A 26629-nucleotide genomic window follows, 5' to 3' on the forward strand; every position below is an offset into this window, starting at 1 on the left:
TGCCTGGGTTGGAAGAGACACAGCCCTCGAGGTGGGGCCTCACCAGTGCCCAGTACAGGGGGACCATCACTGCCCCAGTCCTGCTGGCCACACTGTTCCTGACACGGGCCAGGATGCTGCTGGCTGCCTTGGCCACCTGGGCACACTGCTGGCTCATATTCAGCCAGCTGTCAACCAACACCCACCCCCCCAGGTCCTTTTCCACCAGGCAGCTCTCCAGCCACTCTGCCCCAAGCCTGTAGCATTCGTGGGGTTGGTGTGACCCAAGTGCAGGACCTGGCACTTGGCCTTGTTGAACCTCATACCATTGGCCTCAGTCCATGGATCCAGCCTGTCCCAATCCCTCTGTAGAGACATCCTACCCTCCAGCAGATCAACACTCCACCCAACTTGGTGTCACCTGCAAACTGACTGAGGGTGCGCTCGATCCCCTCGTCCAGGTCATTGATAAAGCAGCCCCAGTACTGAGCCCTGGGGAACACCACTCGCGACCGGCCGCCAGCTGGATTTAACTCCATTCACCACCACTCTTTGGGCCTGGCCCTCCAGCCAGTTTTTTTACCCAGCCAGAGAGCACTCCTGTCCAAGCCACAGGCAGCCAGTTTCTCCAGGAAAATCTGGGGGATAACGGGAGACAGTATCGAAGGCCTTACTAAAGTCCAGGTAAACAACATCCACAGCCTTTCCCTCATACACCAAGCGGGTCACTTTGTCACAGGAGGAGGTTTGTCAAGCAGGACCTGCCTTTCATGAACCCACGCTGACTGGGCCTGACACCCTGGTTGTCCTTCATGTGCTGCATAATGGCACTCCGGATGATCTCTTCCATAACCTTCCCAGGCACCGCGGTCAGGCTGCAGTTCTCCGGATCATCCTTCCAGCCCTTCTTGTGGATGGGCGTCACCCTTGCTATAAGCCAGTCAACTGGGACCTCCCTGGTTTGCCAGGACTGCTGGTAAATGATGGAAAATGACGTGAGCTGTTTAGGCGATTGTAATCCGTGTGCTGGCTTTACCTTAGTGCATCTGTTCCCTCCACTGCTCTATGTCCATGTGCCCCCCTTGCTCCCTTGTGTCCCAGGCCCCGGGCACTACCCTGGAATTCTGTGCACCCAGTGCTGCCCTTGCTCTGGCCTGAGAAGGGAGCAGTCTCCTCTCTTTTCTGGTCTCTAAAGCAGATTATTTTTTCTTTTCTGATGTCTACCGTGGATTATTTCCACGTGGCTGGCTTAGGCAGGACAGGGTAGAGAGGATTTTACCTTTTGGGCCCAATAGTCCAAAATAAAAATGGTGCATGGCTCAACAGCTGCCTGCTGGCTGTGCGAGCCCCAGCCCTGGCCTGTTGGGCTGCTCTCTGTGCCAGTGCTTCCCATGGACAGTCAGTGTTTGGAGTCTTCTGTGGTGTTATTAGTTTATATTTTAAAAGTTGGTTTTTGGACTCTCTTTCTTCCAGCGTTCTTCTATTCTTTACGCGTCTTTTCTGTCATGCTGTTTTGACTGTGGCTGGTTCGCACCACGCTGTGAGGTTCTCAGGGATCTGTTAGTCTGTTCTTTACCTGCATCTGAAGCGTTGGCTAAAATAGGGACTGGTGCTAAGCATCCGGCAGCTCCTGCTCTCATGCATTCCCGCTTATCATTACCCTTTGTTTGCTGTCCTTGGGGCACCGTTTAATCTACTGATGGAAGTTAATAGGTACTGATCTTCCAGGTGAGCTCTCTGCATGAGGTGCTAGTAAATGTCTAACTAAGGTGAGATCTATCAAGGGCTTCTCTGCTGCGTTACTTGTGCTGAGCAACTCGCAGTGTTCTACGTACACACAATGTCTCACGGCGTCTGTAGAGGGATGCTTTTGCCTCCTGCTCTGCCTATGGTAGGGTTAAAGGACGTAGAGGAGTCACAGCGAGTTGGAGAAAGGCACCTAAGCGTCCAATGTCCCCAGCAAGTGTCCTTGACTACCCTGCCTCACTTGTCTGACTGATGGCTGAAAACCCTCTGGTCTAGTTCCAGGTGTGAGGTGACCTCATAGGAATGCCTTTCAGGGTGGTTTGTCACCTGGGCTGCGGTGACCATTTCAACCACCCTGAAGCCTTCCCCTTGAAGGAAATTGGCAGTGCATGAAGCCCGGCACTTGACTGGCTCCTGCTTTGGGCATGGAGCCATGGGCATCCTTCTGGAAGGAGTACGCAGGTCTGGAAGCAACGGCTCCAACTGCTGCTCCGGCAGGTCAGGTCAGGAGCTGCTGTTTTTAAGCTGCTGAGAGATGCCCTAAAGGCGGGGGGGGTCCAGTCCTTCCTGGTAGCAGGTCCCTGCTGGCAACTGGGCTTAAGAGCTGTGAGCCCTCCCCAGGGCAGCAGGCCAGATGAGTGGTTCTTGGTAAGAAAGGGCTCTGTTGGTCTGGAAGGGTTCCTTTTGAGGTACGCTGACCTCCTGCTAGCTGAATGCATTACTTCTGCCTTTGATATTTACAGGGATTAAAAGCGAAGCGCATAGCTCTGCTTAGGATCTGGTTCCCACAGGAATGGGCATGTCCCTTCTCGCGGGGGGGCAGGGATAGGTCTGCGCCCCTCCATTGATGCTTTTTGAAGCGTGAGCTGCTGACAGGCTGTTTTGCACCATCACCATATGGCACCTTGCCCCTGGCAGGTCCCACGCCGCAGAATGAGAACAGCTCCCGAAAGTGAAGAGAGGGCAGGGAGGGATCATTCTCAGCCTGTGTTGTCACTAGCAGGGGATTTTTTTTTTTTTTTTTTTTTTTTTTTTTCCCTTCAGCCTTGCTGGAATAGAGTCCTGACTCTGGTGGTTCCTGCGCTCTAACCGAAGCTGTGTGTTAGCTGAGAAGACAAACCATGTGGAGATGTGCCTCCTCCTCTGTAAAAGAACAGCGAAGGGCTTAAATGCCACCGAGCTTGGTGTAGCTGTGAGTGCCTTGTTTGGGGGCCTGAAAGCTCCCCGCCATCAGGGGCTGATGCTCCCTTCATCCCCGCCTTGACGGTAACTTGGGTTGGACAACACTAGCTGATCTTAGCACTCAAGTGGCCCATGGATATCAATCGATCCTGTGTTTTAAAGTCCAGCTGCCGTCCTGTTGCCACTTGATGCGCCACGGCCTGGGTGACGCATGGGAACCATCAAAACCCTTGGTTCCTTTTGTTGCTGATTGATTGTTTCTAAAAGGGAAGACTTGTGGTTGATACTTTGGGTCTCACAAGTTTCTCCTGCCTCCGTGCTGCGCTCTGGGAGTGGTTTTCAAGTGTAACTAAAAAGAAAGGATTTAGCTGAATGACAAAATACCCGGCATTACACCAGTAAATGTCAAACAGAAGTTGTCAGCAATGTAAACCCTCGTGCTTTAAGGCATGGACAAACCGCTGCAGAGAGCTTCAGCAAATGTGTTGTTTAAATCATTTTATCCGGTAATGGTTACTGGGGGGGGGGGGCAGTGTGACGTTGGAGTGAGGAGATGGGATGGACTCTGACTCCTCTTTAGCTGGGCAATTCCTGTGTCTGTGAAATGAATTACTTAGTGGCAAAGTGACCAAGGAGGGATCATTGCAATTGCTGGAAACCAATATATAACCCTCACTTGGGAAGGAGGAATGAATAGAACTCCGGTTTATCAGGAAAGCATTCTTCTGTGTCTACGCCATTTTTAGTTCTCATGTATTTTAGAAACTCATTTGGCTCTTGAGCAGTGGTGGCATACAACTGATTTCTGCTGCAATCGTTTTACTATTTGCAAATGTTTTGGTTGCTCTGTAGATAGCAATCTGCGAAAACAACGGCCATGTGTGTTTCTCATGTCAAGAAGCCGGATTCTATTTTCATGCTCTGCTTTATTCAATCCAGAGAAATGCATTGACTTGGGTGATACAGTGCTTGCGTAGCCAAGAGAGGAACGTGGCCTGAGGAACCACGACACAACCTTTCCTGCTCTGTATGTGCAAGTGCTGTGCAGGTTTTTGCAGCGTTGGCAGCGCAAGCTAAAGGGACGCGTTGCTAACTTTGTTCATTGTAATCAAGACTGGCTTTGTTTTAAAAAAGGTTTTGAGGAGAATTTCCTTCACCTCCCTCCCCACCCCGCGAGGCAGAAGCAGAGTAGATGTGGAAGTGGTCGTGGCCTGTAAGATGCAGGCGGAGACCCAGGTGCTGACTGTCCCCCTCTTTTTTGGGGCTTTCTGCAGAGGTAACGGAAGGGTTTCTCTGGCGTTGTTGCAGCATCACTGTACTAGTTATTTGAATTTACCACGTTGCAAATGGAGATGGAATAGGTGAGAGTTAAAAGAAGGATGCGATAGCCCCTCTATAAACCCTTGAGATGGTCACAGGCAAGTTATCCTCCATTGCAGAGAGGGGGGGAACTGTGGTCCGCCCCCAGGGCAAGGCACAGAGCAGGGTCTGGGAGACCCAGTGTCCCTTTGGACTGGTGGGGGGTGGGGGTCACTGGGCCCAAATACAGTTAATCTTTGAACACATCCAACTTCAAGGGCGTGGATGGCCTCACTAATTTTGGCAACTCAAACACAAAGAGTATATTTGATTCTAGGTGTTGAAGTGTCTGGCTGGATTGAGGACCATCTCTTTGCCTCAGTTAATGTGCAAAGCAGGGAATATTTTCCTTTCCCTCCCCCTTTTCTCTCCTCCACCTATTCCCACAAAGCAAGCCTCTGCCTCCTGAAGCACGGCATACATACTCAGTGTCTCTGCCTTCTACTGGGGCAGGGGGTGCAGCTGGAAGTCTTTAATTAACAAACTGCTCTACAAATATTCTCTTGAGGTTTACTTCATGCTTCATGGAGATGTTTGTTCCATCTTGTTTCAAGGCAATGTTACTCCAGCTCAGAATAATAATCTTCATCCTAGATTCCACGGTAGCAAAGAGAAGCACTTAAACTACATGTCTGGTTTGTAAATCTTTTTATTAAAAGAGTTGTTTTTTTCTTTTCCACAGTAGTAAAGCTTTGGCACTTACAGTATAAAAATAATCACTGATCATAATTACACCAAATTCCTCTTTGTCAACTGCATACTAAGTGTCTTCAATACATTTTATTCCCATATAAAAACACTTGAAGGTCAGGGGAACAAAACTGATAAATAACAGTATGAGATATAAAGATACAGCTAGAAAAATACTAGGATCATCGAGAAAGAATTAGGACTGTGCATATTTTAAATATCACAGTGATTGGATTTGCTGTTCCTATCTTATTGCTGGCTGCACGCTTATGTGAAAGCAGAAGTGTTTGGTGGACTTTCCTGTTGCTAAACTTCAGTACTCCAATGTTCTTTGCATGGCACGGGAACCTTGAATTTCTACATGCTCCCTCACCCTTAGTATTTTGATCCCCCACCGCTTTGTGATTTAGCATCTCCCCCCTTTTTCTTTAAATTTGAAAATACTGACTGGTATTCAACACTTGGAGCAAAACCAAGGCAATCGCTATCAATCATGAGAAAAGTCTGAAACACTCCAAGAGCGGCGTTTGGAGAAGCTGTGAGTTGAGCTTAAGCTGGGAAAATGGCTCCAGAGCAGAGGGCCATTCTCAAAAGATGCAGTTTGGCTAGCATCACTCCAGTTTGGATGGTAAATCGTGGCAGATAGATAGGTATTTATACTTTGGTTTGTCTGTTGCCATTGCCGCAAGAAGTCTTGCTGGATGTTACTTTCCCCGTGGATGTTGTGTGTCTGCCTGTACATCTAGGGGCATGAAACACTCAATTGGGCAGTTGACGTTCTGTCAGGAGGGAAGGAAATCAGTTAGCGCTCTGTCCTGTAAGGACGGACACTTCTGCGGTGTGGTTTGGGCTGAGAATTGTTGCCAGAATTTCTCAGCACAAAGCACACAGCTGGTTTACAGCAGCAAGTGAAGACTAGGAAATCACTGCATGCACTACCGCCGCAGCCACAGCATGCAGCCGCATCCCGGCACTAGTAAGGGAGACGTCCCGCTGACGTGAGTGTGGCACTGGGCACTGTGTGTGGAAGTGTGAGCTCGAGCGTTACGTTCTGTGCTGTGCAGAGCGATGGCTGGCTGGATGAGTGGCTATCATGCACTTCTGACCAAGCAGAAGAGTTACATGCTGCTCTTCTACCCTGAGCCCTCTACAGACCCCACGTATCTGTGCCGATGACTATGACCCGACTCCCAGTAAGGGTGGGCAGAGAAGGAAAGCGTACTCACGGTGTTTGTGGCCTGGTGGTATCTCTGTGTATACTGTGTGTAGGTATGGCCAGCAGAGCCTTCGGGGGCCACCTCCACGCTGGGTCTGCGGCAGTTGTCACAACGCCAGCCCTAGAAAAACAGAATGTGCCAGTCAGACCACGCTGACGCAGCTGGCCGAGGAGCTGTCAGTATTCATACATGCGGGTACAGCTCCACCACCACCAGTGAGGTTCATACTAATTCTTTTTCTTCTTATATGGGCCTGTTTTGGCCAGGCATTAGACACCATCTGACCTGAAACCCAGAAGACATAGGACTGCACTCCAGCGCAGCCGCCTCTCTTCATTTCCCTGCGTTCAGCACGCAAAGTCCCTCCTGCTTACCTGCTGTCCTCCGTAACAAGTGCAGGAGCAGATGGCCCCGAAGTACTCCTTCTGCCACTGCTCTCCAACTTGGTACATTTTCCCATCATCGTAGCACGTGGTCTCATCTGTGGAGGGACAGGCAGAGCTCAGTTCATGGCTTGTGCTTGGCTTTAAGCACTCTCAGAGCAGCTCAGTGAGCTGAACAGGAGCCTCTGGCCAGTACGCTCTTCCCTCTTTGACCAGAGGCTCACCGACCAGGAGGGGGAACGTCAGTCATTTTTATAGCTCTCCAGACACTTTAAACTAGAACATGAAGGTGTTTGCCTGACAAGAGCAATGCAGTTTAATTCATAGTGTGAAGACTAGAGGATCTTCAGGGGACAGGCCCTGCAGAAAAGTCCTGTGTTACTGATGAGGGTAATCCACACCACTTAGTGCAGTGTCGTGGCCCTCCTGCGCAGCTCCAGTGCCAAAGGCAGAGAGATGCTGAGTGTGCCGCAACCTTAGCTAACAAGAGAGGGTTTTCTTCTTTTTAAGCTTGGGAATGCGAGTTTTATGCCTTCGGCTCTTGTGAGAACAGGGTCAATCTGTCATTGAATCAGACGCACTGATACTCTGCCTGCCCCGGTGGCAGGACCTTAATGGGAACAGCCCTGAGAAGCTGAAACTTCCTGAATGGAAGTTCAACTAAATTAACATCACAAGGAGACTTACGAGGTTCACACTTGAATTCTCCTTTTCCATTTCCAAGGCAGGTACAGCTCATCATCTGGCCATTCTCCCCCTGCCGGTCCCACTTCTCCCCAATCTTGTAGTTTACACCATTATCGTGGCACCACTCTGGAGAAGGCAGGGGAACAAGAGATGCAGGAGTTATTCCCCACGCTGCAATGACACAGCGGGAGGAGAACAGCTTGGTGTTGTCTCAGGAACCAACAGAGGGGCAGGAGAAAGAATCTTTTCAGCTCATGTAAGTCCCAAGGTGGAAATGGTTTCCTGCTGGAAATGGGTTCAGTTCCTGCAGCTTTTAACTGCTGAGGACTGTTACAGCTCCAAGAAATGGCTAGAGGCTCTTTGGAAAAGAGTAAGTAGGATGTGACGAAGAGTGGGGAGGGGAGGAGGAGGGCTGGCTAATAGGAGAGGAAGAGAAATGAAAGGGAATTTAATAGACATGGGGCAAGAAGGGAGAGAAAAATATTTTAAGTGCTCTTTTCTGAGCAAATATGCAGTAAAACCATATCACAGAGACTGTAAAACACAATGGGTAAGCCCTGTGTATCAAACGATGAAATATAAATATTAGTCCTGTAAAACAACTGTCTTCCCTGCAGTCACTCCTCTGAATCCATGCAAATTGCAGAAATACTCTCTTCACTCAGCTTATTCCTCAATTTAAAAGCACAATTTAAATTAGTTGGATATGTGCTGTGTTGACCCCTCAATCACAGATGTTTGTTCCATTCCCTTACGTGAAGTTTGATATTCTTCCATGTAAACCACAGTCCTGCAAGGAATAAAACTTAGTGCCCCGGCAGAGGTGTTGCCTGCTTGACAGAGCTTCAAAAAGCAGCTGACGAAATTAGAAAACTGGTTCCGCAAGATGCTTTGCAGAGGGTTGCCTGCAATGCCAAACAGACTGTACTTGCTGTAATGCCCACTGCAATCCAGAGAAGTTCTGTCTGGCCCAATGCAACGATGTATGTAATTAGGGAGATGAAAATTCAACCATAATTTAATACTCAAAACTGTCTTCTTAAATGGCTACTCAGATATCGTCACTTAGGCATCTTGCCTATCTCACTTCTACACCTGGCAAGGGTAAGGAAAATACAGCAAACATTTAACTTTGGTGAAAAAGTCATTACTTATCACTACAACATCGATTGCTGCTGCGGCAGGGAATGGCAATACTAGATAAGCTGCACAGCTCAGACGTAACCAAAGTTTTCCATCACTTCTCATGATGCAAAACACTGATTTGGTTTAAAAACTTAGGAGTCTACATTCGTTTGCATCATGTTTGGATCAGGTTGGTTCTGACAAACATGCTATTAGTGCCCAGGGAGTTTAGAGACAGGGATGGTGAAAAGCAAGCTACTCACTAGAAGAATCGCATCTGAAATGACCACTGCCAAAGCCTAAACACTGGCACCAGAGTTTAAAGCCAGTTTCAGACAACCGCTCCCATTCCTCGCCAATGGAATAGAAGGAGCCAGTGTAAGTATCAAAGCAGGTATCGTCAGCTGGCTGGTTTAGTCCTTCAGACACTGGAACGAAAAAAAAAAAAAAAAAAGAGAAACAGGCATCACACACAGCAATAGGAACTACTGAAAGACAGGAGAATTTTCACCAAATACATGCTTTTTTTTTCTTCTTACAATATACTGGCAGTAATGGAGCTACCCCATGGGCATATACTTGATGGTTCTGTCAGCAGTCCAGACTCCCTGTGATTTATTTTCCATTTGCATGTGTCAGAGCAGTTGAATGATAAAAAAAACCTGACATGAAGGCTATTTTCATTTTGACTTGCCAAGTTTGGAGCTAGTGTGAGTTTTTGCATTTGCTGCTAGAGAGCAACAACCTGACTGAGCCTGTTTGTAAGAGAAACGTGCTGTGCAATGCTGGGGAACAGCAGGAGGTTGGTAGCTGCATGTGCACTGTTTTTTGGGCACTTCAGACTCTAGCTCATGGCAGGGGGATGGAAGAAGGGGACCCGGCCTTATAGCCATGCTGTTGTGTACAGATTTCCACCTTAGGTGTGTGCCTTGATTGAAAAATGGGTGTTTTACAACCACCAGTTCAGTGTGTGATGACCAGGGTCAAGAGTTAATGCCCTCTGTTCAGTCTGTGACAGACATAAGGCGATTCGGGTGCTGGAATGGGAGAAAGAGCCTTGTTTTCCCAGGGAAGTGGAGGGAGTAGGGACCCACATGGAGACACCTAATGGGTGGACAACGCAAATCCTTAACTCTTCATTTCCTCGTCTCCTATCCTGCCCTCCTCTTCTTTTTGTCCTCAAAATACACCCAGGAGGAGATGGAGGGAGAGAAAAAGAATTGTTGACCAGATCCTTGTACTGGTAATAGCAAAGCCCAGGTCCCTTAGGGTGTGTGTGGGCTCTGGGCTTTCCAGCTGCAGCAAGTTGCGTCTCTGACCACAAGTACTTGTGGTTAGTCACATGGCTTCTATGAGCTGCCTGTTTGTCCTTAATCAGCATCTCTGCAGGCAGCCTGTCCTGCTGCTGGACCTTCAGAACGGTCTAGCGGTGCTGCTGGATAGCCGACAGCTGGATAACAAATGTGGCAAATGACTGACAGAACAGTTGAGCTGGCCACTGGCTCCTTCCCATAAGCATGATGTGTTACTGTGACAGCAGATCTTCACTGCTGGGCAGGAATCTGCAACACCAGCGTGATCCCTGACTTCCTGTGAGAGCACTAAATACCAGACCTCTTGGTCTCTCTCAGGCACTGACCCTACAGGAGCACATTCTTCATGAACAGACAACAGACCAGAACAGCTCTGGTCACGCCATCGGTGTGGCAGTTAGTTATCCCATTTTAGCGGACTTCACAAATCACATGTCCTAGCATCCTGCGATGAAGTCTCCGTGTTAGGAAAAGTCTCCTTCCTGAACTATGCTCGAGCCTGGGCACCAAGTAGGTTGTCTTGAGTAAGGGCAACAAGGCAGGGACAGCAACAGTTTACCCAGGCTCCATAAAGCTTTTACTTACCAGTATTGCCAACTGTGACCACCTCTTCCAGCACCTTTTGTCTCCGGTGATCTTTCAGGGCTTCCACTATGATGTTGTAGGTGGCCCCTCTTGTAAGACCAGTGAGTGTAGCACTGGAGGAAGTGCCAGGAACCCTGAACTGCAACAAAAGGCAATGCCAAGTCACCGGCAAAGGAAGAGTGATTACTCCTTAGGCATCACCCCACCCATAGGACAGACAGGGTGTTTAGGTTGACATCTCTATACCATGATGGAGCCAGCCCATCCCCCTTAGACATTCTGAGAACTTCAAATGTTACCAAGTTAAACTTGACTACTCTGGACTATGGTTCATGAGGGATACTTTATTACCCTTATTTCAGGGAAACAGAAACCAAGGGAGACAAAGGAGAAGGGCTAAGGGAGTCTTTGGCCTGGAGAAGCAGCACCTCGGTCTTTGAAACTCCCAGTCATCTTCCTGACTGCCCCCTTCCCTGGTGAAATGGTGATGCTGGCAGCATTTCAAGGGCTTTCTGTTTTAGCAGTTTTAACCTGTAGCCTTCTCCATGAAAGAGAGGAGGGAGGCATTTATCCTACTCTAAGCTACGTGCTAAAAAGACTCTTTAAGCCAACTCTGACTGCCCCTCTTAACCCCCATGAGATGGGGACACAGCTAAGGGACACACTCCCAAGAGACGTCTGCTGCCACAGATGAGGCTAACGCTGTTCCTGTGCTAAGACAGTTCAGTTACCTGCAGAGTATCTTCATCCTGGCTGACTGGCTGACATGAGATGATGTATTCGGAGCTTTCCAGCAACGGCCTCCAAGAGATGGTTGTCTGAGAAAGAGCTTCTTGACCTGTGGTGTCGTTGCGCCTGGGCCCACGGGAGTGAGGGTATGAAGGTTCGACTACGATAGGCACTTGGTACCCAGGGATTTCAATCGCTTCATCTACGTTTGGCGGTTGCCGTCTTGACCCCGGCCTAAGGGGAGTTGCCGTAGTGGGTACAGGCCGTCTGTAGCCATGCTCCTCAAAGAAGACTTGTTGACCCTGGTGCCCTATTGTCTGTGGGTGCCCAGAGGTGCCTGGAAGTTGGATACCATTTCCATTGTCATACCTATTGTTTGTGAGGTAAGGGGTCCCCTCGTCAATGGAAGGTACGTCGAGAATGTCGGGTTGGTTGGGGTGCGGTCTGGTAATCAACGTGGGAAGCTCATCTAGCCAAAGAAAGGTTAGAAGCCATAAAGCAAAGCATGGCAAATTAACGATGGTAAATTAAACAGCTAGCGGGGATGCTGTACACCACTCCATACATCAAAGATTAGCAATCATCCTAAAACGCAACACACTTTTTATGACCTCACTGTGATTGTGAAGGTATTTTCTATCCTTCTATATATTTATATACTATATAAATATATATCTTTCATACATAGGCATAAGAAGTGTGTTGGTATGAAATTTTCATACAGCTGAGCAACACTTTTGAACACTGCAACCCAAAGAAGCCACCACTGCCCAAATTGAGAAGAAGTGATTACAAGAGATAGTCACAGGCTATCAGTTTAAGAAAAATCACTGCTATGCAGTAAGAAACTAGCTCCTGGGTCACATTCGGATATACAGCTGGATTTTGCTTGCTACAGGTATCTCAATCTCATGCTGTGGAGGGTATAAATTAAGAGAAATGCAACAGGCAACAAATGAATAGATTCTGCCTTTTGATGTCATCATGTGCTATATGCAAGTGTGAGTGTTAACCATAATTTAATTATCAATTAGGTACCCAGGCAAGAATCAAGCACCAAGCAGGTTATTCTGTTTTTAGTGTTCAAACACAGCTAAATGTGATTCACGTAACTTCATAATCTTACCTCCTGCATCCTAGAAAGGAAAACTTCCTTACAAAGCTTATTTGATTCATAAAAAAAGGTGTGGTCGAATGGTGTGAACAGGGTATTTTAAATAACATTATTATTTCAGTCCTGAGATTGTATTCCCCAAGTGGAAGACATCATCACCTGTTGGCACACAACAATCCAGAGCTTTGTTTTACCTGTCCTTTTTCTGCCAACCAGCGGTTCACTCTTCTGATTGTTCTTCACAGCAATGATGTAGATGATGTATTCAGTTCCTGGTTCCAAACCTAGGGAGGGAGGAAACGCATAGAACAATCTTAAATTTAAGAGCTGCTTTTCTTTTATGATTTTGTGTGGGATCTAAGGCAGAATGAGAGGTGGGTATGGCTATAGAGTGGGTATGCACGTTTCGGAGCTGAGGTTTTTAGGACAGTACAAAGAGTCTGGCCTCCTGCTCCTCAGAGGGAGTTTGAAATCTGACCATGTCAGCTCGGATCATGGACACTGCAGACACAAAACATAATGAGTCTTCAGAATGTGTGACTGATGGCGTGCCAGAGTCATGGGCTTTTTTCCTTGAATGAGTGACGGTTGTGGTGGCAGTGGAAACAAACATCTGTGGATTGTTCAAATCTGATGGTTGCTCTGATCAGAAAAGTGTGTTTGTAGGACAGCTGTGCTTATAAAACTGCTGTCTGTCACTAGAAACCACAAGAAAGGAACAAAATTTTGTCTTTGTCTTAGCTGACCATCAACACGTTTTATAATTAGGCCTTCCCCCTCTCTCTTCAAATTTAAGTGTTTCAGGTGAAGAGCTCACAAACAAACCAGAGACAGGTACCAGTAATAGTAGCCTCGGTGGTGCTGGGCCGAGGGCGAGGCAGAACCTCCTTGGCTGGTGAGCCAGGTTTCTCGTATCTGATGATGTAGCCTGTGATCTTGGCTCGTGGAGGCTGCCAGGTGATCAGGAGGGAGTTGCTTGTGGTTGTAAGGAAGCGCAGGTTAGAAGGAGCGTCGATGGCTAGGTGAAAACAAAGGGAAACAAGTCAAATGAAGTAAAGGCAAGCGTATTCTTCACCTGAACTACATCTTCTGACATCCTTTTCAAACTCAGGAGTAAAGCCTACTGCTGTAAGTCACAGTAAATATTATATATGATCAGATAAAGACAAATTCTGCCTGACCATGTGTGATTACTATGTGTTAGCATCAGGAGAAAAGTCAGATCATTACCAGTGGAGGCATCAATCACTACTGGGGAACTGCGTGCGTTCTCGTTCAGAGTGTAAAGGTAGATCTTGTAGTCATTGCCAGGCTGCAAGCCTAAAATGAAGTTGAAACGTAAATGTTAGCTAATCTGAGGAAGCCATCTAAAAGGGACATCAGAATGTCTTTCAACAACTTCTTCCTACGAGACTAGTCTCTATGACTCAGATCTATTTTCTTACCTTTTGTTCCTACATTGTTTCTTATCAAGGAAATTCAACTACTAAACAAGAACTCAGTGTATGTTCTGATATGAACCCAGAAGCTCCTGAACCTGCAGAAGCCCCTCACCTCACTTACCAGTGATAGTGTAACTCCTAACATCAGGGCTGATGGTCCTTTGAATGGGGTTCTGGCCACTCGCTGGGACAGCATCAACTTGAAAGCCAGTGATGGTCTCAGTCTTGGTTCTCCAGGTAATGGTGATGGTTGTCTCAGTGGCATCTGTCACACGGGCCCTGCGAGGGGGACTAACATCTGCACCAGAAGGAAAAGATCTCCTGTCAGTACTGTGGGGATTCTGAACCTGCCCAGCTAAGCGCTTGTGAAGGCCTTTGCTGGAGCTTTTTATAGAGCCCTACTTTCGACACAGAGCAAGATCTCGGCCTCTGCACCCAGCACAGGACTAATTGCTCATTTGTGGAGGGTGACTACTTACTTTCAAGAGTGGTGACCACCCCCTGGGCTGGTCGGCTGGTCAGAGAGTCCTTCAGGGCATACACGCTCACTTCATACTTGGTTGCTACCTAGAATGGACAAAGTTATATACCATGTTATGAGAAGGACCTGGCACAGTGGGAAATACTCCTGCTCTCATTCAGTGTTTGGTGGAGCCACATTTCTTGGTCACCCGTTACTGAAGTATGACATCTTAAAATAACTCAAATCAGTGAAGCATCGATGGGATAGTTCTAATTATTTCCAGCTGTAATAAAAGAGTAGACATGGACCCTGATAAACAGTGCTGTTGATAACACTAGTAGTGCACATGTGCACACCCCGCAGCAGAGGAAATCCTGGAAGAAGCTTATTTGTCATCCCTCATTTTGGAATCTGTGCTTCAAAGCTGATTCTTCAGAAAAACCTAATTTACATCCTGTTTTTCCTGGGGTTAATGGATGCCATTTGCTATGATAAGGGGCTCTTGCTGTGAAGAAAAGAGAATGGTGGAAGTTACAGTGTGGTCTTTAGTCCTTGACTGCATCAGACCAGGAGTCCACTTAGATTAGAATGTTTTCTAAGGCTCATTTTTGAAAATGATTCATAAAATTCCTTAAAAACAGATAAGTAAATTTTTAAGATAGCGGGAACCATAAAAGCAGTGATTTTCAGCCTTTCCCAGTTCAGGAACTCCTGAAATGTTTCCAGTGGAGAAGATGGCTATATAGCAAATTTAAGCCTACTCACAGAAGACTTGCATTTTTTACTTACTTTTTGCAGATGTCTTAAAAATAGGCAATAGACTGCCAGAGCTCCCATATCACAGCTTGACAACTTCTACGTTAGGTCGCTTTATCTGACCTCTTTTGTGAAAGATGAATAAAAGCATTTTACTGTTACTGTTGATTATGAACCTAATAATTTGAATTTCATTAAGGCATCCGATCTCTCTGTGCTAAATGAGGAAGGGGAAAGAATGCAGATTCGGCAGGCCAATTCCTTGCCTTTTAAAAACCATGGTAAATGAGTAGTTAGAGCTGATGGCTAGTCAGACTTCAAACAGAGTCAGACCCTTAGGAGCTGTAATGATCTACTCCAGCTGAGGTTCCTGACCCAGGAATTTGAAATTGCTTATACTTCTCCTAACATCTTCCTCCCACAACACAGTCTGCATTCCACAAAGAGCAGAGTTACCATTAATCCAGACACGACAGCAGATGTACTGTCCGGAGAAAGGTTGATTTCTTTCATAGGACCAGTCTTTTCTTTGGGGTTGACTCTGACTCTGTAGCCAGTGAGGCGAACGTTTGGTGCATTCCAGTTGACAGTAAGGCTGGTAGGAGTTACCTGAGTAAACTTCAGGTTTGTTGGAGGTGGAATTGCTGCAAAAATCCAGATTGACATATGGTTAGTTTAAAGAAGACAGTCATGGATAAAACAATATTCTCTCCTGAACACGAGACAGGCTGAAATACATGGGCAGGAAAGTGGTGTGCCTTCTGCAAACACAGGCATAAAGCCCCGTGGAAGGGCACAAGGTATTCAGGAGGAGATTCTCAAATCTACAGTAACACCTTTCATGAGAAATAAGGAGATCTCAGTGCTCCCTGAAGTTAGGTGAGTAATGACACTTGCTGTGATATAAGGTGAAGTCTTTGGGAGGTGCTTAAATCTGCGGTAGGCCAGTCTGTTTTAATTCTTCTGCCTGTCTCTGCTTTTCATCATACAGCTAATAGTTTAGTCCTGCTTCACTTGCCTATCTCTGTTCATTTCTAAAATACGATGGATGGTTTACAAAAGGAGGAAGCAGGCTCAGGAATCGCAAAGATAAAATACTGCAAATGCAGAAGGGAAGCACTTTACAGCCACTTACACAAGTGTAAATTACTACACAGAGAGCAAGGCAATGGAAAAGCAGAGCTGTGGTGGCCATAAGGCTCATCACACGAGAGCCTGTTCATGAGCTAACACATCTGATATCTTTAAAAAAATAAACATCAGCTTAAAAAAAAGAAGCACCCATTGAAACATTTTCTTGCCTTACTATTGGTAATCCTTGGGCTGTAAACACGGGAAAAATACACCTTACCATAGTGCTCGCTATCGGCATATCGCTGTCAAGTTTTCTAGTTTTACAGAGTGGAAATACAAGATAATTCTCCATTGTTGCTCTGCTCGGAGCTCTATCTGAAGCCCGTGAGAGACTTCAAATATGCTTTTGAACAGCCCACAAAGGGTAAACCCACAGAACATGGGTTTTAAAAGTTACTATATTTGCATTTGTGGCAGGTAGTCAGCCACCTGTTTCACGGGCTGCCTTTTTTTTACAGCAGTTTGCTTCAGTTTAGTATAGCAACCTGTACTGTCTTCATTACACACCTGGAACTATAGTGCCAACTTTTCATTCACAAATAACGGTACAGCTTTATTACAAAGGTGCTACCTTTGTAATAAAGACACATCTGGTAATGCTGGAAGCTTTGCAATAGATTCCACATTGCTGGAATAATTTTTATCTCAAGCTATTAGCTTCCTTTTCCTTTTTCACAAAGGAAATTTAAATGTATTCTACTTGGAGTTGGATCAGACTGGCACATAAGGGTCTCTCCTGAATGGAGCGTGTCCTCTTCTTGTGGAGGTGATGTGAGCACGGGGTGTGGGCATGCACGTGGGCTGTAGTCCTTAGGGCAGTGCCAGTGAAGGATCTGGAGGCTCTGTGAGACCTGAGGGTTAAGCAATCTCCTAGCCCTTTGTGCTGATCTTGTGCTCCATCCACCAGCGAGGACCCTGGGGGATGAAAACTGCCCTAATCTCCCAGTTATTGGTAACTGCCTCTGCTTGCAGGGGCCCCATATCCTAAAGACAAGACAAGAGCGTTGTGAGAGGGTGATTCACCATGAATTAGGTTACATGACTAGGGACTGGACATTGCTGATCCACTTGAGGACTGAGAGGCAGCTATAAGGTAACATCCCTTCTTCCTTTAGAATCTGCTCCTTCCATCCTGCTGATCTTTCCTCCATTCCCTGCCTTCCCTAATGTGCATGTAGGCTGACTCCACTTGCAGCCAGCTCTCCAGCGCCAACGAAGCCATCTCTCAAGAGCAATCACATCCCCTTGGCTGCCCCTGGGGCTTTCCCGGCACAGAGCACTAGTTGCGCATGGAAGCACACTTTACCCAACAGGGCAGAAGCCACTGCTGCCATGGCCTGCTGGGTGGTGTAGTTAAAGGTGTACCTGTGGACTGGGTCCCAGTGAGGGGCAGGCTCTCCATGTCATCGTATATGGCAACGATATTGATAGTGTACTCAGAACCTGGCCTGAGGCCATGCAGCTCAGCAGTGTCTTCTTCGCCACCTGGGGCCGGCAATAGCTCATGGATTCCATCCTCAGGGCTTGAGTAGGTCACCCTGTACCTGGTGACTTGCCCCTGCGGGCTTTCCCAAGCAATTTTGATGGAATCAACATCCACCTCAGTGAATGTTAGTCCTTTAGGGCGGTCAATGTCTGTTAGGCAAATTAACGGTAAGAGGTTATGTGATAAAAAGCAGGTTGTGGGTGAGGAAAATAAAAAGCATTTCTATTACATGCAAAGCAGTTTTCGGTTTTGCGCGGGAGAGGGAGTATTTGATTCTCCTCTGTGCTGCACCTTGCACACACGCTTACTTACACACGTGCAGAGTAAGGCTGAGAGTTCGCAGGTGCCAGACAGCAGGAAGGCAATCATTGCCTTATTGAAACCAAAAGGACTTACATTACCACCTTCAAAGCAGCCAGGACACCAATCCTTACCTGTGTTTCAGTCCCCTTGGCACTGAAACCCCTTTTACACAACTCTAGCAGCATTAAGCTACCTTAAAGTGGTCAAGAGAAATAAAATGAATGGGAATTTAAAGTCCATTTCTACCATCAGAGCCAGTAACTGGTTCCTAGTGCTAAAAGCAGCCAGACAACCCACCTGACTCGGTAAGTTTGGATTCATGCTGCATTTGCTTTTCACTATTGGAAGCTGCTGTGCAAAGTGCCAGTCCAAGGAGAATCAGTCCCATTATTTTCTTTCATAAATTAAAATCCAATTAACACACACTTATCAAGAAAGCAAATTACTCGGTATATTACATTTTAAAATCAGTTAGAAACAAACTTTTCAGCTTTGTATTGAGTGCACAGGGAATGTCCACAGGTGCAACTGGGCAATTCACACACTTCCTAATTAGACCAATTCATTGGATTTTCCTAGTGAGGTTGGAGCTCAGTGCTAGAGAGCAAGGTAAGCGAGCCTCGCTCCACAGAATTCTGATGTGGCTACCACAGAGCTATACCCATTTGTTACACAAAATGGGAGGGATCTGGCATATCATTTTTATATTGGATCCAAGTTATCTTTTTCTATAAGATTTCAACTTTTTATTTGCCATGTTATATTAGTCCTGAATTTTGTACATTTTCTAGTTGGCAAAGGTGATTTTTGTCCAGGAATTTGTTGGCTTGAAATTGATGTGGACTTTTTCTCCCGTCTCTGCAAAGTTTCAGAGAAGCTCCTGTTGTCTTTAGGACAACTCTGTTAAGTATCTGGGGCTGAGCTGTGCTTTTGAATACAAGCCTGAGCAAGCGAATAACGTGCATGCAAATCCCTACCCCAGAGGCGTCTCTGAAAAAGGCACTTTACATCAGAGAGAACCCTCCGAGTTACATGTTCTCTCTTGCCTCCTCTTTGTGTCCAGCAGTACTGCTGTTTTGTCCAGGCAAACATAGCAATTCAAAGGCTGAGCTCTCCTTTCTTTTGCAGTGCTTCATCTCAAGTTCTTGATAACTCATGTGGTTCCCTTTACTCCCTTTGCACGTGCAAGTGCTCCCAAACCAAGTCCGGTCCCTTAACAGTAATCACCTTTGCCACCTAGCTCCAGAAAGGAGATCTTTGCACATTTTTTCCACTGATTGGCTGACAGCAAACAAAACCCAAGAAGATTTTGCAGCTTTAGTGAAAGAAAATCAGAAGCACAGCATTTTGATGGAGTGGGGAATTGCATTTTGCCAGTGTTGGAGGGAGAGGGACTGCATTTTTGCCAGCGTCTGCAATTTAGGTGCATGGTACTTATCACAGGGCAGACCACCTTGCATTTTCCTGGAGACTAGGCACCTGCCACTGGCTTTCACTGGGGATGTGATGCTGCACGGTAGATTCAGACATTAATAAATAACATTTGTTTTGTTACCGTGAAGTGAAATACGTACTGGTGACAGCTGTCTCAACCAAGGGGAGGCTCTCTCCGTTCTGATTCTGAGCGTAGACACTGACCATATACTCAACTGTGGGCTGCAGACCTTCGATAGTGACTTGTGTTTGATCTGGCAGGAAAGAACAACATTAACCCATCTGCAGATACACAAAGCTGCAGAGCACTGGCCCCTAATCAGCCTTGAATGAAGGGCCTCTATTAGCCATACGTCATTAAAATGAGAAAATTGACACATCACGTTTACCTTTTGCTTGCACTATGTCTCTCTGATAGTGCAGGACAAAGTGTCTGCTCGTGGTACCTGCTCAAAGGCCCCACAGCTAAAATGGCAGGTTAGCACAGTAGAAAAAATAAAGGAAGGGCAGACCAGCTTTCACCATTTTCTGGGATAGGATTGACCATTAACGCAACTGCACCACAAACATCCCTGAGCGCTACTCTCTGCAGATCCCACAAAACCCACTGTGTTCCCAAGAGTTAACTTGGCAGACTCTATGGTAACGAGGTCAAGCCTGTAGCAGATGTGACTGAGTCCATGCTGTGACCAAGGGTCACACTATGTGACCTTCAGAAGGACTTCAGAGGAAGTTTTGCTGGATGCTAGAAAATCCAATAGCATTTCTTTGAAATTCAGGTGCCTTTCAGAGACATTGAGGTTGCCAAGAACAAACCTTTGCAGCCCAGTGGTGTCAAAGAAACACAAAGCTTTCAGGGAAAAAATTTGCCCTAGCTTCTCCTGGATGAGACCCAACTGAAGTCAGCAGGATGGCAAATAAAGGGATGAGCAGGAGAAAGTTTGGCTTTGAGCACATGCCTAGTGCCCGATAGTGTTGATTCTAGTGATCACATCTTGCATTCCTTACAGATCTGGTGAAGGATGTCATGTCCTCTTACCTGCAGGGACATTTTTAGTTTTTGTAGGCCCATGTCCTTTCTTGGGCACAGCTGTCACTCGATACCCTGTGACCGGGGATGTTGAAGGGAGCCATCTGATGCTGATACTGTTGTCCTGGACATCGGTAACTTGCATCTGGGATGGTGTGTCTATTTCTGGGCAACAAAAACAACTTTTTCTGAGTATGTTGCTACAGGAAACCCTCCCTCCACGATTACCTCCTAGCTGAATTTTATTCTGCTCTCCCTTTTCCAGGCTGTGCCTCTTAGAACTGAAAACACATGTTGCTGTTTATTTGTCCCTCATGCTAGCCCAGAAAAAGCCTTAACCACGATGTGTGGGTGACTGACCTCATATCAACATTTGTTGAGGACTTTTGTTGTTTTAAAGGCTACTAAATGCCTTTATCTGCAGCTACAGTAGGATTAAGTTATATCCAGATCAGCAGTGAGACAACACTCCTGGAGCTAGAAAGTCAGGTCTCATCAGAATCACATAATATGACAGTGCACCAGAAGAGCCAGAGTTAAGCCAACAGTGTCCCCATGATATGAGAGTCCAACAACATTTCCACTCTGCAATAAGCAGTCAAATATTGCTTGTATCCCCATCTGGACTCCACAGGGTCTCCCTCCTCCAAAAATCCAAGTCCACGATCCCCTTCTGTGTCATATCATTATCATGCTGGGCCACCACGCAATGCAGCTCCACTGAAAGTGACAGGCTTACAACATAGCCCATGACTTCTAAAAGAAACCAGGGATCAATGATACAAATTTATGGGGATAAGCCAACACAAAGCGGTAGGGTTTTTTTTGTAGGTTTCTTTTTTTTGTTTTAACAGGTCTCACCTGTTTTGTAGGTGACAGTGACTGGCTTGCTACTGGCAGGGCTGTCTCCACGGCCAGTTACAGCATACACTGTGATGGTGTAGTCTACGCCAGGTTTGAGGCCAGTGATGGTAGCAGTGGACACGGTGCCAGGCACTGTAAACTCCTGCACAGGGCTGCTTCCACCTAAGGAAGGTAGAGCAGAAAAAGAAATGTAATGGATCTCTAAATTATACATTTTAAATCATTACAAAAACCAGACCAATCCTATATGCATCAAGTTCAAGAGACGACCCTGTTGATTTTAGAGGACATTGCGTCAAAGCCCTTTTCAGACCAACCCAAGGAAAAGAATGAAATACGTACACAGAACCACCTCTAAAATGACTGGAGTGCTCCAGATGTACTTTCTTTTTGGTAGACAAAACACAACTTGCTCTTCTTTAAAAAAAAAATAAATACGCTGCAAGAATCCCAGAGATACAAGAGTTTGTATGCTGCAGTCAAACTTGCCTTTGCTATTTTCTGTGGCTTTCTAATGGCCTCAGGAATAGAGCTTCTGGTCTGTGACTGGCCATAGCGGCCTGCTCTCACCTGTTTCACCATAAGTGATCCGGTAGTATCTGACTGTCACTGCAGGAGCATCCCAGGAAATCACAAGGCTGGTTGGGCTGGTGGGGGTGACTTCCAGGTCCCTGGGAACATCAGACACTAAAAAAACAGAGAACGGAGAGGGAGTTTAAGTACACTTAATGTACATCAGCTACGTATTCCACTTATCATACCGTGCTCCTCTGCTACTTATTTGCCTTAGTTCTAGCCCAGTGCACACACCTCTAACAAGTGATGTATCTGGTTAAAATTCATCAGGCATTGGACTAGATTCAGTGAAAAAAGTTCTGCTGGCCCTAAAGACATCTGACTTGATCTGAAAGTAGCTCGAGTCCTCCCACCTTTTTTCTAAGTCAGGCCCTACCTCACTATCACAGGCACTTTCCTCATGAGCAGTTTCACCATCTGGCAGGGAATAAATATCTAATTTAACAACAACCACTTTGCTAGAGGACACCCAAAATTGTCAATGTAACTTTTAGCTAGCCTTCTCTCAATGCTTACCCGTTGTTTGTTGGCCGACCAAGGGCACGCTCTCCTCCCTGCCGTTGATGGCAATGATGCTGACCACGTACTCAGTCCCTGGAAGCAGGTTAGTAAGGGTGATGGAGTTCCGTGAGGGGGGCACGCGGTCCTCCTTGGGCCTGCCAGCACCATGCTCTGGGTGATGCCGGATTTTGTAGCCCGTAATGGTGGCACGAGGAGCAATCCAGTGGACGGTGAAAGAATTAGCAGTTATATCCGAGAAGTCAAGGCCAGTGGGAGAATCAAGACCTGGGTATTTCAAAGAGGCAAGAGACTAAGATCAGCTGAACTACTGCTCATGTTCCATTGAGCTCAGTACCACGACACTGCCAGATCCTAAGCCAAATGCTATTCAGCCATGGAACTAAATGTGTTCAGGATCAAAGTGAGATAAACAAGCACTGCAACGCGACTGCAGGAAAAGAGTGTATGGCACACGCAGACAATACAGCATGAAACAACACACATGACCAGCAAACATTACACAGTTACAAAACAAAGACTCAGCGATAGATATGACGGACTCTGCCTAGGCTTGTTCTCAGGCAGACACTGTCGGTACATTCATTCCTGGGGTCTACAACGGTCTACTTAAAACCAACAGAAGTTCTGTCTCTCAGGCATAACAGTATGTGAGATTTCCTAGCCTTTCCCAAGATGTGCATCTGCATTGCTCTTTGATACCTAGCTGATGAGCCATCAACGAGGTGACAATACACAGGAAATAGCAACAAAGTCCCATTAATGAATGCTTAACGAATAGCATTAATCACACGTGTCTCAGGCTGTGTCAAGTACCTGTTTTCTGGATCCCAGACAAAGGTGCACTTTCGTGTTGCTCAGAAACACTGTAGACTCTCACCAGATATTCAGTACCAGGGAGCAGATCTGTGGAGTTTAAGTACAGGAATTTAGACATATTTCTTTACTAATATCTAGAAGTCACTCAACCTACGCAATTTTAACTGTGTTTACCCTCTTAAGCAAGGTAATCAGGTTTTGCTTGATGGAAGATCTGAGCCTCCAGGACAGCCAAAAATTTCAATCAGTTCTTTTTGTGGCATTATGGTTGCTTGCAATGTTTTAGCCTGAAGGAGCATGGCATCCTATATCATTGCTTCATTAGCTTGTGGAGACTGGCTAGAAGCAATTAGTTTTCTACAAGGTCCCTTCTAGTTATCTAGTAGTTTAGCTATGCACCAGGCCAAAGCTTTAGCTGATATAAACTGGAATAGGGACAAGCATTTCCAACACAGCTATTCTAACTCAGATGAGCTCCAGATCTGGTCTCTTATTCTGAAAATGGATATTGTCTCTCACTCAACCAACCGGATTCTAGGATGGAGAAAAAAAACCTTAAGATATAACACAGCTTTTGCACCAGGAAAAATTAACGTCAGCTTTTTGAAAATGCCTATGGTTTGTTGCCATGTCCTGTAACGTTCCGAACAGTATTTATTTTCTGGTCCTGAGCATACAAAGCCAAAGGACCAATGACCTTTTCCACATTCTGATCCTCTGCAGCACAAGTCCTTGACATTTTTGGCAAATCATGTGAGTAATATGTGTTTACTCTTAATACCTAACCAGGCTGCAAATCAATGCAATTGCCCCATAGTATGATGCATCACTGTCCTTGGATTGATGGGAAAAACTTTCCTGTGGTTTGGCTTTAACTTGGGTAAAGCAAATGAGCAAACTCCATTTAGTGTGAGTTTGTATGAGGCTCCTTTGGCATCAGCTTAAGTCACCTGAGAATCTGCCTGTAAGTTGCACTTAGAGTAAGCAATTTTTCTTTTGCCTCACTATATAGAGAGCCTCTTACGTTTGTTTGACTTATGAAGGTAACCCACTTACTTGTTAAGATCACCATGTTGTCTGAGGGTGAAATTGTCAGCTCTGCAACGTCCTCCTCCTTCTTCACGGGAGAGTAGCGCACCAAGAAACTGCTCAGCACAATGGAAGTTGGTGGGGTCCAAGTCACTCTCATAGTATCAGGCCCCACATTAGTGAAGCGGAGATCAGTGGGAGGAGGCACAGCTACATAGCAAAGAACGAATACATCTTAGTTCTCTGATTCATAAAAGTTGATTGAGAGGTACGTTCAGGGAATCACCATTGAAAGTATCTCATGCATAACAGACTACTGTGTCAGACCCATGCAAACAGACTTCTAAACTACATTCGGTTCTACTGCAGTTAAGAGAAAAATACGCCTGTACTACTGTCAGGCTCCTTTAACCTCTTGGCAGTTCCCGATACTTTAAATATCTCCTGTGGGGCTAATTTGAAAACAAGGTAGCAAGTTTCAGAGTAACGTGCTGCTTGCAGCTGGATTTTGTATTAGAGATACGGAGCCAAGAGAGGTTTAAAGTTGCCATACAGCAGTTTACAGATGGAAGAGTAATCTCATCTAGAATTCATACATGCACACACAGAAGAGGAGAGGGTATATCACTAATTTCCTATGACTCTACTTCTAATTGTGTCGAAGGATTTACAGCCTCGGGATTTTCAAACACAATAGGATTTCATGCAAGAACCAGTTTTCAGCTCGCCTTCTGCTCATGCACTATAGAGACCCTTGACGGTGTGGCATGGCTGTCAATGGCACATACTCCGGGACTGGTGGTTCATCCGCACCCTTTGGGGCATTGTGGAAAGAGTGGGGCCACCACTGAAACAGACTGCTGGAAGCTCAAACACTTATCAAGCCCGGAGGCTGTCTGCTGAGCTGCTCTGCCCTTTGGCACTCTTACTTTGGGGAATCACAGTTTAAAAGTCTGGTGAATAGACAGCTCATGTTTCGGGCTTTTGATTCCAACTGGGTCCCATAAATCCGACAGCAGAAGGTAAACGAGCCTGGCAAGTCTGCAGCCATATATGCAGTATTAAAATGCCTCAAATTAGAAAACTGAGCAGCACATATCCACACCCACTGGCAATTTAGAAAAAGGAGCGAGTTGGGTCTGTCTGGCTTCCCCCCAGTGAGCGGCTCAATTTCTCTTTGGACAAAGCCCCATCATCCCGACAGCCAGTGACAGCATGAAACACCGTCCACGTCACAAAACACAGAAGTTTTCAAAATTCACCCGTTTGCTGTGTCAGAGTGGTAGGGGCGCTCTCTCCGCCATTAATGAGTGTGATTACACTGATGTCGTAATCAATGCCCGGCTCCAAGCCTGTGACTGTGTAGTATCCTACTGAGGAGTCCACAAAATCTTCAAAAATAGGGACACTTTCTCCTGCCGCAACTACTGTGATGCGGTAACCAATAATGGTGGAGGCATTTAACGGGGTCCACCTCAGGCCGATGCTCGAGTCAGTTATGTCAACAAAGCTTAGGTCAGTGAGTTGGGGCACCTCTAATGAGTTAAAGAGCAAAAGGGAAAGGCAAAGACATACAGAGGCAAAAGAAAGACAAGGGAGAAAAAAGCAGTGTTCATCACTATTAACATTGACAGAACTTTAGAAGCAATTGCGGTGATATGCAGAATTTCTCTCAGGGTCTGGGGGAAAAGGAGGGGGTTTGGTGGTTTGTTTGTTGTTTTTTTTTTTGTTGTGGGGTTTGTGGTTTGGTTTTGGTTTTTCTTTTTTTGCCTTTTTATGTTGTACCATTCAACGCAGTCTCCAGCTGCCTTCCTGGACAAACAGAAGCTGAAACCCCAATCTCCTGAGACAATGCACTTCCATTTTAGACATACAATTTTCAAAAAGACGTATAAAAGGTCTTGCAACAAATTTCCTTTGAGCAATGATAAGCCCTAAAGACCCATCATTTTCTGATGAAAACAGAAACAAAAAACCCCCATACCTGATTTTTTTTTTTTTTTAGGTAGAAAACAAGAGCTCGAAGTCTATTAACATATAAATAAAACAACTCCTCTGAAATAATAATTGATTGACCCTCTAGAATTTTTGTCTTATTCAAATGGTAAGTCTAACTTTTATCATTGGGATCATAAAAATATCAACCCGTTTGAAAGGGCTAAATTGGCCTACACCCTCAGCTGGTGAGAACCATCACAAAGCTTCAGGGTGATCATTCACCATCCAAACTATTTACATTGGACTTAGGAAAAAAAAAAAGTCTCAAATCCCTGTAATGGCTTGAGGATCTGGCCCAGAATTCTTCAAGTTCTACTTACCACTAACTGCTGCAATATATGTGCTAAAAACAGATGATACGGAATGGTGAGCAATAAAACACTTTCTTGGGAAGATGGCAACTGGTTAAAAATGACCTTTAGATGATAAAAATTCTGTAAGAGTGACAACATCCCCATATTCAGAGGTTATGCTCAGCACATTATGTGGCTAAGAGGCTGACTTGATTTTTGGCTAAATCATTCAAAATCTCCAAATTGAGCAACTGAATAAGGATCCTCTTTAATGACCTTCTCCATATTGCCTAAGTTTCTGTATGGCAAAAAAGCACAGCTGTGACTGTTCTCCCTATCAATATTATTCCTTTTAGCAAAGCTGTTGTTTTCGT

General features: G+C 45.9%; 1 protein-coding gene across 6 annotated transcripts in view; it reads right to left on the reverse strand.

The window, feature by feature from the left end:
• Nucleotides 1-3810: 3810 nt before the first annotated feature.
• FN1 (fibronectin 1) overlaps nt 3811-26629 on the reverse strand; it is a 55625-nt gene continuing 32806 nt past the window's right edge. The window contains exons 25-46 of one of the 6 annotated variants that reach the window (XM_054208587.1): nt 23992-24174; nt 22933-23022; nt 22114-22383; nt 21592-21708; nt 21019-21183; nt 20167-20322; nt 19268-19381; nt 17270-17539; nt 15227-15414; nt 14031-14118; nt 13673-13849; nt 13340-13429; nt 12948-13127; nt 12304-12393; nt 11365-11464; nt 10998-11229; nt 10267-10405; nt 8632-8796; nt 7244-7369; nt 6548-6654; nt 6183-6293; nt 4898-5735 (exon numbers count right to left, since the gene is read on the reverse strand). In XM_054208587.1, the coding sequence (XP_054064562.1) occupies nt 5661-5735; nt 6183-6293; nt 6548-6654; nt 7244-7369; nt 8632-8796; nt 10267-10405; nt 10998-11229; nt 11365-11464; nt 12304-12393; nt 12948-13127; nt 13340-13429; nt 13673-13849; nt 14031-14118; nt 15227-15414; nt 17270-17539; nt 19268-19381; nt 20167-20322; nt 21019-21183; nt 21592-21708; nt 22114-22383; nt 22933-23022; nt 23992-24174 (3233 nt within the window). In that variant the 3' untranslated portion in view covers nt 4898-5660. Of the gene's footprint in view, nt 4857-4897; nt 5736-6182; nt 6294-6547; nt 6655-7243; nt 7370-8631; nt 8797-10266; nt 10406-10997; nt 11465-12303; nt 12394-12947; nt 13128-13339; nt 13430-13672; nt 13850-14030; nt 14119-15226; nt 15415-17269; nt 17540-19267; nt 19382-20166; nt 20323-21018; nt 21184-21591; nt 21709-22113; nt 22384-22932; nt 23023-23991; nt 24175-25226; nt 25500-26629 lie in introns of those variants that run through there. The other 5 variants (XM_054208589.1, XM_054208585.1, XM_054208586.1 and 2 more) reach the window with 5 other exon arrangements.

Source organism: Rissa tridactyla, chromosome 7 (genome assembly GCF_028500815.1).
Source record: "Rissa tridactyla isolate bRisTri1 chromosome 7, bRisTri1.patW.cur.20221130, whole genome shotgun sequence".
NCBI classification, from domain to species: Eukaryota; Metazoa; Chordata; class Aves; order Charadriiformes; family Laridae; genus Rissa; species Rissa tridactyla.